Genomic DNA, 13,254 nt, shown 5'->3' on the forward strand with positions numbered 1-13,254 from the left:
TCTGCTGGTTTCGCCTAACCACCTGCTCCACCAACATGGAGGACGGGAACAAAAACCATGTCCTTCATGAGGAGCAGCGCCCGCTTGAAACCAAGAGCCAGACCACCACCTGGCTCTGCTGGTTTCGCCTAGCGACTTGCCCCATCAACATTGAGGATGGGAATGAAAACCGTGTCCTTCATGAGGAGCAGCGCCCGGTTCAGACCAAGAGCCAGACCACCACCTGGCTCTGCTGGTTTGGCCTAACCACCTGCTCCACCAGGGTGGAGGACGGCAACAAAAACCAGGTCCTCCCTGATGAGCAGATCCCGGTTCAGACCAAGAGCAAGACCTCCACCTGGCTCTGCTGGTTTGGACTAACCACCTGCTCCACCAACATGGAGGATGGGAAAGAAAACCATGTCCTTCACGAGGAGCAGCGCCCGCTTGAAACCAAGAGCCAGACCACCACCTGGCTTTGCTGGTTTCGCCTAGCGACTTGCCCCATCAAGACTGACGATGGGAACAAAAACCACGTCCTCCATGAGGAGCAGCGCCCACTTGAAACCAAGAGCCAGACCACCACCTGGCTCTGCTGGTTTGGAGTAACCGCCTGCCCAACCAAGATCAAGGACGGGAACAACAACAAGGTCCTTCCCGAAGAGCAGCGTCCGGTTACGTCCAAGAGCCAGTCCTCCAAATGGCTCTTCTGGTTTGAACAAACCACCAGCTCCACCAAGATCGAGGACGGGAAGAAAAACAAGGTCTTTCATGAGGAGCAGAGCCCGGTTCACACCAACAGACAGACCTCCAACTGGCTCTGCTGGATTGGACTAAACACCTGTCCTGGAAATGGAGATAAAAAATTTGTGCGTCCTGAGAGGCTGCCCATCAATGCTGAGCGCCGTGCCTCCTACTGGCCCTTCTGGATTGACCTTTCTCCACACCCCATGTGGGTGCCGTCCAGGGTCAATGAGTCTGTTGTTCCAGAGGACGCAAAGCAGCAGTCCCCGCACACTGAGCAAAAGGCCTTCAGCGTACCTGACACCCTGCACCACCTCTGGGGCGTCCTTATGCAATACCCGGAAGCTATGATCTTTATCGGTTCTTTGGGAGACTGGTATACGTTTCGGCTGATCAGGGTTGCCCACCGGCTCCTGAGAGCATTGTGAAGACACTAGGCACAGGTAAGCGATCGAGATTCATACTGCACGGAAGGGACTGTGGGTGGGGAGCAGGGAACCGCAAAGGTCTGGTCTATGAGGGCTTCCAAGAAAAGCAGAGCTCCAGAGGTCCATCAGCTCTCCCCAGAGACTTGCCTGGCCGTAGGGCTGACACCCAGCCGGAGACTCCCATGCAAAACGGGGCCTGCCAGAGAGGCAGTGAGCCCCACAGGCTGCCCCGAGCTGTCCTATGAGGCTGGAAAAGCTGCACAGGAATTAGAGCTCTGCAGGGTGATGCTTTGCAAATGAGCCTGCATCCCTTTCTCTGCGCTCATGCCATGTCATTTCCAGGGAACGGAACAAACGGCCTCAGCTTCCACGGGAACAGAGTGATTTCCATGAAGCACTCCTGTCCATCTGACAGCCTGTGGGTCAAACGTTGACAGTCAGTCGGTGGGGTGGGACATGCGTGAACCCACCAAAGGTTGCTGCACTGAAGGCACCTGCGATAACAACAACGTCTTCTACTGGGTGGACACCAACCTCCCCCAGATCATCACCTCCATTTTCTTGCAGTCATGAAATTAATAAAATCATCATTCCTACAGCCTGTGTCAGAGTATGGTAGCAGTGGGTTTGGGACAGTGGCAGCACTAAAGGCATTGGTGCAGGAGAGTGCTGCTGTACAGGGACTGGGGGCATATTCCCAGGGAGGAGGAAGGGCGCTGGGCTGGGGATAAAAGAGGCCTCGGTGGCTGTGAAGTGTCCAGAGACAGCTATGCCCCGGGGGAGAGAGCACATTTTGAGCGGGAACCTACGTCCCAGTGAGGTCCCCCAGAGTACGCGGGGAGGTCCTGTGAGTGCTGCAGCATGCTGGGAAGCATCCAGAGCACACTGGGAATCCTCAGCTGGGCCAGTTCTGCAAAGATCCCGTGCGCATCACCTTCATAGAGGAGGCTCGCACCAAGGGAGCCTTCCCAGAAAGGGAAAAGGGCGGCAAAACACCACAGCAAGATCTGCTGGGGAAGGGGGGGAAGTTCAGAGGCATGGCGGCTCACACTCCCTGGTCTGTTTCGTCCCTCTGATTATTACTGCTGAATGGAAGTTCAGGCCGGCAGCCATGAAGTCGCCGAGAGAAGCCTGTGGGCTGTCAAACGGGACTTTGGGGCACTGGCGTGGTGTCACGGCTCCTGGCCAGTGCAGCCCAGTGCTGTGACTAAGGGGATGGAGGGACAAACGAACCCATGAACCAGGAAAGGAGGAAGAGAGGTAGTGAAAAGGTAGGGAGATGGGCCTAACAACAAAACAGCGGCAACGAGCTCAGGGAGAAAATACTACTTTTCTAAGTATGACAGCGGAATGCAAGATTCAGAAAACAGATGAGGTTTTCCAAAAGCAAGTGTAGAGTCTTGCACCTTGGAAGGAATAGCCGCAAGTATCAGTACAGGCTGGGACACGACATGCTGGAGAGGAGCTCTGCGGTGCGCAACCTGGAGGTCCAGGTGGACAACAGGTTGGCCATGAGCCAACAGGGTGCCCTGGTGGCCAAGAAGGCCAATGGGATCCTACAGGGCATTCAAAGGAGTGTGGCCAGCAGGTCAAGGCAGGTGATCCTCTCCCTCCTCTCTGCCCTGGTCAGGCCTCACCTGGAGTATGGCGTTCGGTTCTGGGCTCCTCAGTACAAAAAAAAAGGTCGGGATCTCCTGGAAAGAGTCCAGCGGAGGGCCATGAAGATGATCAAGGGCCTGGAGCACTTCTCTTATGAGGAAAGGCTGAGCGACTTGGGTCTTTTCAGCCTTGAGAAAAGAAGACTCAGAGGGGATCTGATCAATATCTCTATCTAAGGTGACGGAGGCAAAGGAACAAGGCCTAGCTCTTTCCAGCCGTGCATGGTGATAGGACAACGGAAAACGGACAAAATAGGAAGTTCTGCACAAACGTGCATAGGAACGTCTTCACGGTGAGGGTGACAGGGCACTGGAACTCCTGCCAAGGTAGGCTGTGGAGTCTCTTTGTCTGGAGTTGTTCAAGACCTGCCTGGATGCCAACCTGTGCAACCTGGTCTACGGAGCCTGCTTTGGCACAGGGCTTGGACTCGATCATCTCAAGAGGTCCCTTCCAGCCCCTACAATTCTGTGATTCTGCGTCAGGGAGAACACTGTGTTGCTGAGGAGGAGAGGACAGAGACAGTGCTACGGGAGGTGTAAAAGCAAAGGTTCAAATCTCTTGGTCTGTACTATCAGATATTCTTTTATTTTCTTGCCTGCATAGAAATAAAGGAAATTAATCCCATATTCATTGCTGTTGGACTGAAGGGGTCAAAAGGATGGGAGAGGAGCACCTGACCTCTGTTTACGTCTGTTTACGAGGGTGGATAGTGATAGCACAAGGGGGAATGGCTTTAAACTAAGACAGGAGAGGTTTAGGTTAGATAGTAGGAGAAAGTTTTTCACTCAGAGGGAGGTGACACACTGGAACAGGTTGCCCAAGGAGGCTGTGGATGCCCCATCCCTGGAGGCATTCAAGGCCAGGCTGGATGTGGCTCTGGGCAGCCTGGTCTGGTGGTTGGCGAGCCTGCACATAGCAGGGGGTTGAAACTAGGTGAGCACTGTGGGCCTTCTCAACCCAGGCCACTATATGATTCTATGACATCTAAGATCATCTAGTCCAACATTCAACCCATTCAAATCCTTCAAAAAGAAGAAAAAGTATTAATGTTTAATAACAGCACTTAATTCAATCATTCTTATTATTTATTTATATTTAAACTGGGAGCTTTATGTTTGAAAGAAATTAGTGATATGTTACTTTAGCGGTGCTTCCTTCATCTTGCTAAAATAGTGCTGGAGCACAAGGGTTAGTCTCTCATCCTCAACTCCTTTGCTTTCCCACCCATGGAGCCCATCACTCAGTGCTAATGGAAAAGCACTGCGTGTGTGAAGGGGGAGAAAAGATGGTCTGCAGTGCCTCACTGCAAGGGTCCTGCAGGATGTCACCAGGCTGTCAAGGGAGCTGCCACCCATGGGTAGCAGAGGTGGGGATGTGTGCTCCTGGTCCCAGCCCCCACAGCACCAGGGCTGCCCGTGCTGAGGCAGCTGCCCACCCCTCACTGTCTGCCCTTAGGCAGCACTCCTCTACCGGGACTGGCTCCCTGCCTTTCAACACCTTGTGACCCAAAACATCTCTGTCCTAGTGCTGTGTCTGATGGAAAATGGCTAAGAAGCTGGCCAAAACGTGCTGTAGGTTCTGCTCTGTTTTAAGGACAATTATTTTTATAATGGAATTTTTGTTTGGAACCACTGCCTGGCTGAACAGCCTCAGTCTTGACAAGCTGAAGAGCTACCTTAGGAAAGAGGAATTTTTCCCATGCCAGGAACTAAATCAAAGCGTTACCTGCATCCTTAGAAGTGCAGCTTTACCTTACCTGACCTCCCATCCTACAGAGGACTCTGAACTTGAGAGGATCATCTTTGCACGTTCATGCACAGGAAAAGAATAGGGAGAACAAACAGAGCACCCCACCCTCTTCCACTTATTTAAGATCAGAAAGAGAGTGTAGGCTAAGCCTGGAGGAGTGGATTTATGGATGCAGAAGAACCTAGTTATTAAAACGTTATGAAAGTTTTCCTCTCCTTTAAATGCATAAATATGCAGATGAAAGGAGGCATGTGATCTGGCCACAAGCCATGCTGCTGCAGGCTCAGCCTAATTATCAGCTGCCTGCTCCACTGCGTTTTAAGTGGTGAACATGATTAAAGATGCAAAGACAATTGAAGAAATTTAGATCGGTTCTTACGAGGCCTGCTTCTATTTTATAACCACATGGCAGCTTGGCCTTCAGACTGAATCTGCCCTTACAAGCTGAGGGAGAAAAGTTCTGCTGATCAGACGGTTTCTTTTCAACCACAAGCTGCACGTGCTCTTGAATTCATCGTTTTTATAGCAAAGCACTTGCCAAGGTGGGCTGCTCTCCTTCCCCAATCTGGGGGAAAGAGAGCAGGGAGCGTGCCAGCAGGGTCACCCCACCAGGTGAGATGGGATCAAACCTCAGGGTGTTCTGACCCTCCCACACAGAGAGGTGCTGACTAGTGCTGAAGACATGGTGAAAACAGACTGCTGGGCTTCTTCCTTCTTTTGGAAATGGAAAAATCGTTGAGAAAGCCAGATGGCTTCGTGTGTCTGGGAGAGAGCCACGGTCCTGTGGGCAAAATGGAAAGCTGGGATTCCTCACCCCAGCACTGCCATTTTCCTAGCTTGGTTTCATTGCTGCTGCAGCTAAAGCGAGGCCAAGCAGTCTGGCAGCATCCATCCTTTTGTGATCTCTATTCACAGGGGGACAGAGCCTGGCGCTGCAAAGTGGCAGACCTGTCAGTGCTCACACATGGGGTGTGAATCCCGCACACTTGAGTGTTGCCCTCACGCTTTCCCGCAGCCACGGCTGTATCTTGTGCCTGCCTGCATCCTCCCCAGCCCTGGGGCTCTGCCTGGATCTGCACCATGCCCTGGGGCTGAGATGCAGCAGGCCCTTGGGGCACTGCTGTTTCATGGCTCTGTTCCACACAAATGTGCTGGGAGATGGAGCTGTTCCCAGCCACGTCTGCCATGAGGCTGAGCTCCTGGCCTGGTGGGTGGCCAGCAGGGTGATCCATTTGATCACCATGGGATATCTGCTCCTGCACAGAGTAAATGGCATCCTCAAAGGGACGACTGATTATAAAAGCAGCCCAGGGTGACCAGACATGTGAAATGAATCCTACTCAAGGAGTCTCGTGTCAGTGCTCATCCATGAGTACTGATAGGGATATGAAGTGTACTCCTTTTGCTGCTGGAAATGTGACTCTGTCCTTCTGCTGAGCTCCATGTCAGGAGCCAGGCTGTCTGCTCACCTCCTGATTTATGAGCTAGATATTCATGGAGCCACTTTGTCCTTTGAAAAGAAGCAGGCACGGATTTGGCTCTGTCTGCCCAAGATTAAGGCCTTCTCCAGTTTCTCACCGATTTAACCACCTTCCAACATATAGATCTATGTGAGACAAAGATGGAAAACAAGCCTGATTATTATGTTTCTTACCTGTGAAGCCCCTTTGGCCCTGATGCACTGGCTTTTGGCTTCTAGCCCCCTTATGTCAAGAAATAAACCAGTAAAGAAATGCAGCATGTCTATGCCAAAGCTATGCCTTAGGAAGCCCCACTGTAATTTTGTGTTCCCCCAAATGTTTCTTTTTTAAGTAGCAGACTGCAGCACCACTGTAGCACTGCTCTGAAATAACCAAGGATCCCTGAAGAACTGTTTTATGATTATAGGTTTGCTAAGGTTGAGATTTGCATTTTCCCCATTATGCTTGCTCCGTGCTGCTTCCCAGATTATGTTCTCCCTTTTAAAAGTAAAGTAGCCTTGGCCACAAACTACTCATTAAAAGCTGTTTCAAATCACAATTTCTTTCACCATTTGACAAAACAAACATTCCTTATTCTGGAGATTACTCTATTGCAAAAGATAAGGAAAATGGGCCAGATATCAGTGTTAATTATCCTATAAAGGACATTCCAGACTGATCCAATGCATACAGTCAGGCCACGAAAGTCTGCTTTTTCTGAAGCATTAATAATGCATAAGCATGCTGCTCTTTCTAGTCTCAGCCAGATGCCTCTGTATTATGAGCCCATTCTCACTAATATATTCTCTGGTAGAGGCAAAAAAGGATTAATCACATGCAGGGAATGGCAGGAATACATATATTTTAATAATTCTCTGTTTTCCATTCCTGGCATTTGTTTGCATTTGAAGATGGGCCGGTCCTCTCCCTAGGGATGGGAAGGAGCTGCCCGGCAGCCAGCATGCTCCCGCTTGTGCTGGCTCAAGGCTGCTCCCAAGGCACTGTAAACAGAGTACTGGGGCTGCTGAGAGCCTCTACTCCCCAAGCAGCTCCCTCAAAGTCAAATGTTATCAGTACATTTGCATCCTGTCCCAGCTATCACTCACCATTTATCTGCACTCCAGCCATATAGCTGTGTTCTCGGGCCACCATCTGTAAAATGAACTGGTTCACAGGTTAGGAAAAATATATGTGATTATACTTAAAGTGCAGTTCGGATAGTAAACACCTCCATGTTTATCAGCAAAGTACAGGAAAGAAAGCAAATTATTACATCAGAGTGAGAACAAACAGGAGTGCCTGGCTCTGACTTTGCCAAGCCAAAGCAGTGGTTCACTACAGCAAGAGGTTCATGATCTCCATCCCTGCCTATGTGCATCATCTGCACCTTGAGCTTCTGATACCTAGTTTTACCTACTAAAATCACAGAACAACCACTAAAATCACAGAAAACTTTCTGAGCAAAAAATGAGAAGATGTGCATGAGCAAGAATTACCTGGTTGGAGATGTGCCAGGGGAGGGAGAGGCTGCTGAGGATGAGTGGCAAACAAGCAGTGATGGGGAGGTTGCCTTAAGCAAATGCAAATCCATGCTTCTGGAAAAGTTTTCCCACCACTTGTCTCACACCAGCACCAGGAGCCATGCTGCTTCCTGGACAGCCAGATCTGCAGGCAGCCAGAATCTGACCTGAAAAACATTTTAAGTCAAGTGAGCTCCCTGGTATGGAGCTTGTGGTTGTGTGAGTGTGGTCAGGAGTGCTCGGCAGCAGTCCAAATGTGACTGGGGACCAGGGAGCTGCACAAAAGAACACTTCTCCTGTGCAGTCTTTCGCTGACACATGTTCACTGAAAAATTGGACTCTGGCTCTCTGTCAGTGGTTGGGTCTTTAGCTGAGGTTCCTGCAATTTAAAGTGCTTATAAACTGTGATCTACAGGACTTGAACTTGAATGTACATGCCAGCTCTTTTCTACAAGTGATTTCAGAAAACACATCAAATTTTAGCCTATCATATCCTTATGATGCATGGACTCCAGTGTCTGGTTGTCCTGCTCTACAGTAGTATAGCAGAGCCTGTGCCAGCTTGGTTCCCTGAGCTGCCTCACTGCACGGGTAGATGTGCACTATGATCAGGAGTGCTGCAGGGCAGGGAAAGCACACCGGGTGAAGCACCCAGCTAGGGATGCTTCATTGGTGTGTAATTGCAGCTTGTGCTCTTCAGGAAACTACTGGCAAAATTCTCAGCCTCACAAAACCCAGAATAGGTGGAATACCGGAAAAAGGGATTCTACAGATGCAGTAACTTGTATTCTGAGGCACAATGAGGAAGGTCGGGGTGGTAGAAATGCGTGACCCCAGCTATAAGGGGTCACACACATCTTTTCTGTAATCTCTCGGGGCAGGTTGCTGATAACAACAATCTGCTTGCCCTGAGAGAAGCAAAAGCAACGATGCTCTTTCCCGCTGTGCAGGATGCTCAAGTCAGAGCAGCAGTATGCTCTCTATGTGCTCAGCAGTTTGGCATTTTACTTTCCTGTCTATAATTGACTTGGGTGTTTTGTGTTTAAAGTGAGCACTCGCGATCATTTCGGACTAGGCAGGCTGGTGCTCAGCAGAGGGATGTTTTCTGGATCAGTTGCTGAACAATGGCACAGACCCATTCCCACACACCCTGCAAACATTAATGCCAGTGACCTCTAACTGTCCCAGTTTTGCTCATCACACATCTCCTTTCATTCACCCTCCAGTCAGCTCTGCTCCACTGCATTGCAGCTCCATGATGGCTTCGCATCAGGCGGCTTGAGTGCAAGTTTGTCTCCATGGGCAGATTTTTGTCACCATGAGACTTCTTCTGAAAGCTGAGATCCCTACTGAAGTGCCTGGAGAACCGGAGTGCTCAAAGCTCCTCACAATGGATTTAATTTCCTTGCAAGAAATTTACAGTTTGGGTTTGTGTGTCACAAAGTACATTTTAAATGCGAGATGAATGTAAGTCATTTTGATCACCCATCCTCATACTGGAGTTGATTTTTCCCTCCCATGAGTCAGTAGAAGAGATTCTGCAGCACATTAGTGCAAATAAGCATAGGGGTTTAAGAAGAACTTGTCTCGCAAACAACCTCTCCATATTTTTTAGCAGGATTGCCTTGCAGTCATAGCACCAGATTTCTCTTCAGTTGTACTTAAACAGTTCTAGTGCTTCCTTTGAGTTAACAAGGGAAAACTTTTAGGATGGCTTCCAGGAACAGCAACTGGAATTTCCCAGCCTTCCTCCTGGCAGGGCTGGCTGCCCCACGCTGGAGGGCTCACTTCGCGCCTGGCTGCAGCCTCACACGGAGCTGGATGGAGCTGCACAAGGAGAAAAGTGTTAAACTGACTTGAAGCTGGTTTAATTAAAGTGATACCCATCTCGCTCAGGTAAACACAAAACAAGGAATAAGAGTGTATCCATGCTTTAAATCCTGCAAAACATAGCAAACGGATGGTAAACAGAAGGTTGAAGCGAGGGTGAGCTGGCTCGTGCACGCTAGAGGCTGGAGGCTGTGTTTTGCGTTCCATTGAAAGGTGAGGTGGAGCTGCAGTGTGCATCCCTCACCAAGACAGGCCTTGTCCCATTCAACAGACAGAGTGGTGCTTCTTGTCCTCATATCCAAGTCAGGCTCAGCAGATACAGCTGCCTGTGACAGCCAACTTGAAAAGGGCAGAATTGCTGTGCAGTCCACTCAAGGAGAAATGGAGAGTCTGTAGCTCTTTCTTTCATTGGCGGAGCAAATGAAATGCTGAAAATTATTAGTTCAGCTAACCTGGTCTGCTCAGATTGAAAAACTGAGCCCCAAAGAGCATATCAGCCACCTACTATCACCCACCCAGTTTACAGCAGAGCTAAACATAATGCACTTAGTGCCTGAGGGTGTTTTGCTAGTGCTTCCCAGGAGGAATATGTGAAGGGTTTATGAACTGTAGCACAGGGCAGTGCTGGTGGGGGCTACTCAGCTCCTGGCCTGGGGCTGGCTTGTATCTCTGCAGATAGAGCACATCCCCTGCAGCATGATGCAAGCAGCTCTTTCTACAAAAGATTGTACAGATCTGACAGATTCCTGGTCTGGTGCCTTCATTGTTAATTTAGACTTTATCCACATGGCAGGCAGAGTATTCAGCAGACCCTGACACTTGGTGAAGTAACACCTGAACAACTGCTCATGTAACTGGTTATGATAGAGAAGCCTCATACTTTAACTCAGCAATAAAACACAGAGACAATGAACACACGGGGGAACTCGAATGCTTACTTAAAGTCTAAGCAGTAGCACATCAGAGGAGTCACACAATTAAGTGATTTCACTCTTTCCACCTTCCATTAAGCAATCAATGAAAGTTCTCCCTCTAGGGAAAAAGTGAGATGAGGGGGGAGCGTTGAGCCCACTGTTTTGCCGGTGGTGCCAAAAAGAAATACATCATGATTTATATGTTAATGAGCCATTCTCGTTAGGCAATGCATTCTGTAAGGTGTTGCAATGGGGGACTGTGAGGTTTCTCCATCAGAGGAAATTAATTCATCATCAAAGCGAGACAGAGAGCTCCCTGGTGAGAGCCGTAAATAGGGCATTTGGAGAGTGACAGAGAGCCGGGTGGCATGTCCCTGCCAGCGCTCCCATTGACAGTCATGTCGCCTCCTGCTCTCAGGCTTCAGCTCACGCACATTAACCATAGCCGGTTTCACATTCCTGGTCCGTATCCAGTCGATGTTGGTTTCAATTAGAATAAATGCTTATTGATTGAGAAGAGATGGGCCGGCTGATTAGCTCCTTGGGAAGCAGAGCATGCTTGGCAGAGGGCAAGGCTGGGCTCCTCACAGAGCCAGGAGCGCATGGGGTTCTGAAAATTTGTCATGGAGAAGTTTTCTAGATTAAATCAATCCGCTGAAGAATCCATCCAATAAAGATAAATGGCTGTCTTCATTAGAGAATTAATGATATGCCTGATAAAATCACAGCGGGAGTCATGTTGACTTCAGCAAGCTCCCAACCCAGCCCAATATCAAAGCAGTGGTTCCCAACCTTTGTGCAGGCTACATGTGTGCATAACCATGCAGTGAGATGCAGAGCAGGCACTGCTCCTGAGCTGGAGCTATAGGTGAAGATCTGCAGATGGAAAACAAACATCTTTCAGATAGATACCCCCACAAATAAAATAAAATAAAATACAAGACAAGTATTTTAGGTAGTATGGTTAGGTTGTGGTTGGACTTGATGATCTTTAAGGTCTTGAGTGATTCTATGATTTTTATTTACATTAGTAAGGACATCTTTTTAGACAGTATGGGAAAGAGTCTTGTCAAGAGGAGCACTCCAGGAGCATGAAATCACAGCATATTTTCCCTTCCCCAGTCCTGCATGCATGATCACAAACGCAGAGAGATCTTGATGCTGTGATTGACTTTGCTGCACGTTTGGGTATCCAAAGCATTTAACTGCTAACTGTCTCATGCTATGTATGACACTCACAGCTGATGTGATTACACACAGTTCTCCTGCTTTGAATAATAGCGGCGACGTGCCCGCATTTATTCCAGTCGTTCACACACGATTAAATTATTCGGGTCTGCGTCCATTCTGGGCTCTGGGCACATCACGTTCAATGATGAGCCCACGGCTCTGGGCTCCGTGCGGGCTGGGGAAAGCCGCTGCAGCGGTCCCCTCCTGTGGCCGTGCTGGGCCGGTGCAGGCAGGGCTGCAAGAGCAAAGGCAGAGCCAAGCATTGCGCTCATCTGCGGTTGAAAAGGGGTGGGGTTATGGAGGGAGAGTTCTGTTCTAAGATGTGGGTTTGGGGTTTTTTTACTCCCTTTTCGCTCTTTCTTCTGCCATTTGAGTTCCGTCAGACTCAAGGCCAGCCTGTGCTCTGCCCGATGCCGCGGTTTGTGGGCCGTGCAGGGATGTGGGACGGCTGCACAACCTCAGCCCTCACCGAGCACAAAACCCAAGCGCTCCGTGCAATCAGAAATCTTCAGCAAGAGTGTTTAATACTGATGAATCCACAGGAACAGCAATTCTATAAATGATTAACGAGGGCCTTTATTATTCATGCCTGTGTCAGGTGCTGCCAGAGAAAATCCCACTGCAATCTGCCGTGCTGCTGCCATGTGCAGGTGCTCTGCGGGATGTGGCTTTGGTGCAGTCTTGCTTTGCCAATGCCACGTGTAGCATCAGTGGCAGAAAAATGCTGCTCAGACATCATTGTCATTTTATGGGTTGCTTGTTTGTTGTTTGCTGTAGGCCGTTAGTGAGTGGGTTTTAAGGTTGAACAGAGTCAGGACAATTGATATTAGTGTCTGTTATAGGTCAAGCAGTACATTGCACAGGAATATAGAGTAAGGAATGGTAATAGTCTTTCCTAGTGGTTGCATGAAAAGATTTCATCTAGCATTCTGCACATGGCCAGCTATAAGGAAGGAAATTCCCTTGGAGTCTGCACAGATGAGCAGCAGTCAAACCATTTGCTCTCAATTTCCCCAGATCCTAAGGATTTCACACCTGGCCTAAGCCTCTGGAGATGAGCCTGTGATGCTCTGCCCAGGAGGGACGTTTACAGCTGACCTCGGTGGCTCTCCTATCCTGCAGGCCCAGCTCTAATTACCTGCATCATTATCACAGCTTGCCCTGCTGCAAGTGTTATTGAGGAGTATGGGGATTCACTAGGAACACTCGTTCCAATGTAGAACAACGTAATTATTGCCATCAGAGAAAGGAATGACTAATAAGGAGCTTCAGAGAGTATTTCATTCATCCTTTGCTCTGCGGCTTCAAAGACAACTTTAAAAGGCATAATTAAACAGCTCAAGTGCTCAAACTGCCTTGGCTCTTTTAGTAAATTTCTTTCCAATATCGAGACGTAAAGTGGACAATAATTTCCCAGCATGCCAACATCTCCACCCTCTATGAGCTAATGGAGCTGACATCTGTCTGCTCTCATGTTTTGCTCTTGCTGTGCATTCCTACCTGTTGTATAATTTTTTTTTTCCATTCTAATGATATTGCCCAGAGTGCAGGTAACTGCTCTGTGCCCATCTCACTCCAGTGTTTCTTTGCAGAGCAGCTCTCACATGTACAACAGAACGCTGTCATTTTAATGTCTCCACACAAGAGCACGGTGCCCTGCCCCTTTCCATCTCCCAGCAGCCCACACCAAGGATATTGCCTGGCTCTACCTGCTGTGCTGGTGGGCACATGGAGAAGGGCT

The 13,254-nt window shown here is 49.1% G+C and overlaps 1 protein-coding gene across 1 annotated transcript; it reads left to right on the top strand.

Moving 5' to 3' along the window:
* The first annotated feature begins 21 nt into the window (after window positions 1–21).
* Window positions 22–1,705, top strand: LOC109368032. The gene is made up of 2 exons (XM_019616162.1): window positions 22–1,166; window positions 1,494–1,705. The coding sequence occupies exon 1, from the start codon at window positions 36–38 to the stop codon at window positions 1,149–1,151; it is 1,116 nt and encodes a 371-aa protein (XP_019471707.1). The 5' UTR covers window positions 22–35; the 3' UTR covers window positions 1,152–1,166; window positions 1,494–1,705.
* The last annotated feature ends 11,549 nt before the right edge of the window (window positions 1,706–13,254 follow it).

This window comes from Meleagris gallopavo, chromosome 5 (genome assembly GCF_000146605.3).
Source record: "Meleagris gallopavo isolate NT-WF06-2002-E0010 breed Aviagen turkey brand Nicholas breeding stock chromosome 5, Turkey_5.1, whole genome shotgun sequence".
NCBI classification, from domain to species: Eukaryota; Metazoa; Chordata; class Aves; order Galliformes; family Phasianidae; genus Meleagris; species Meleagris gallopavo.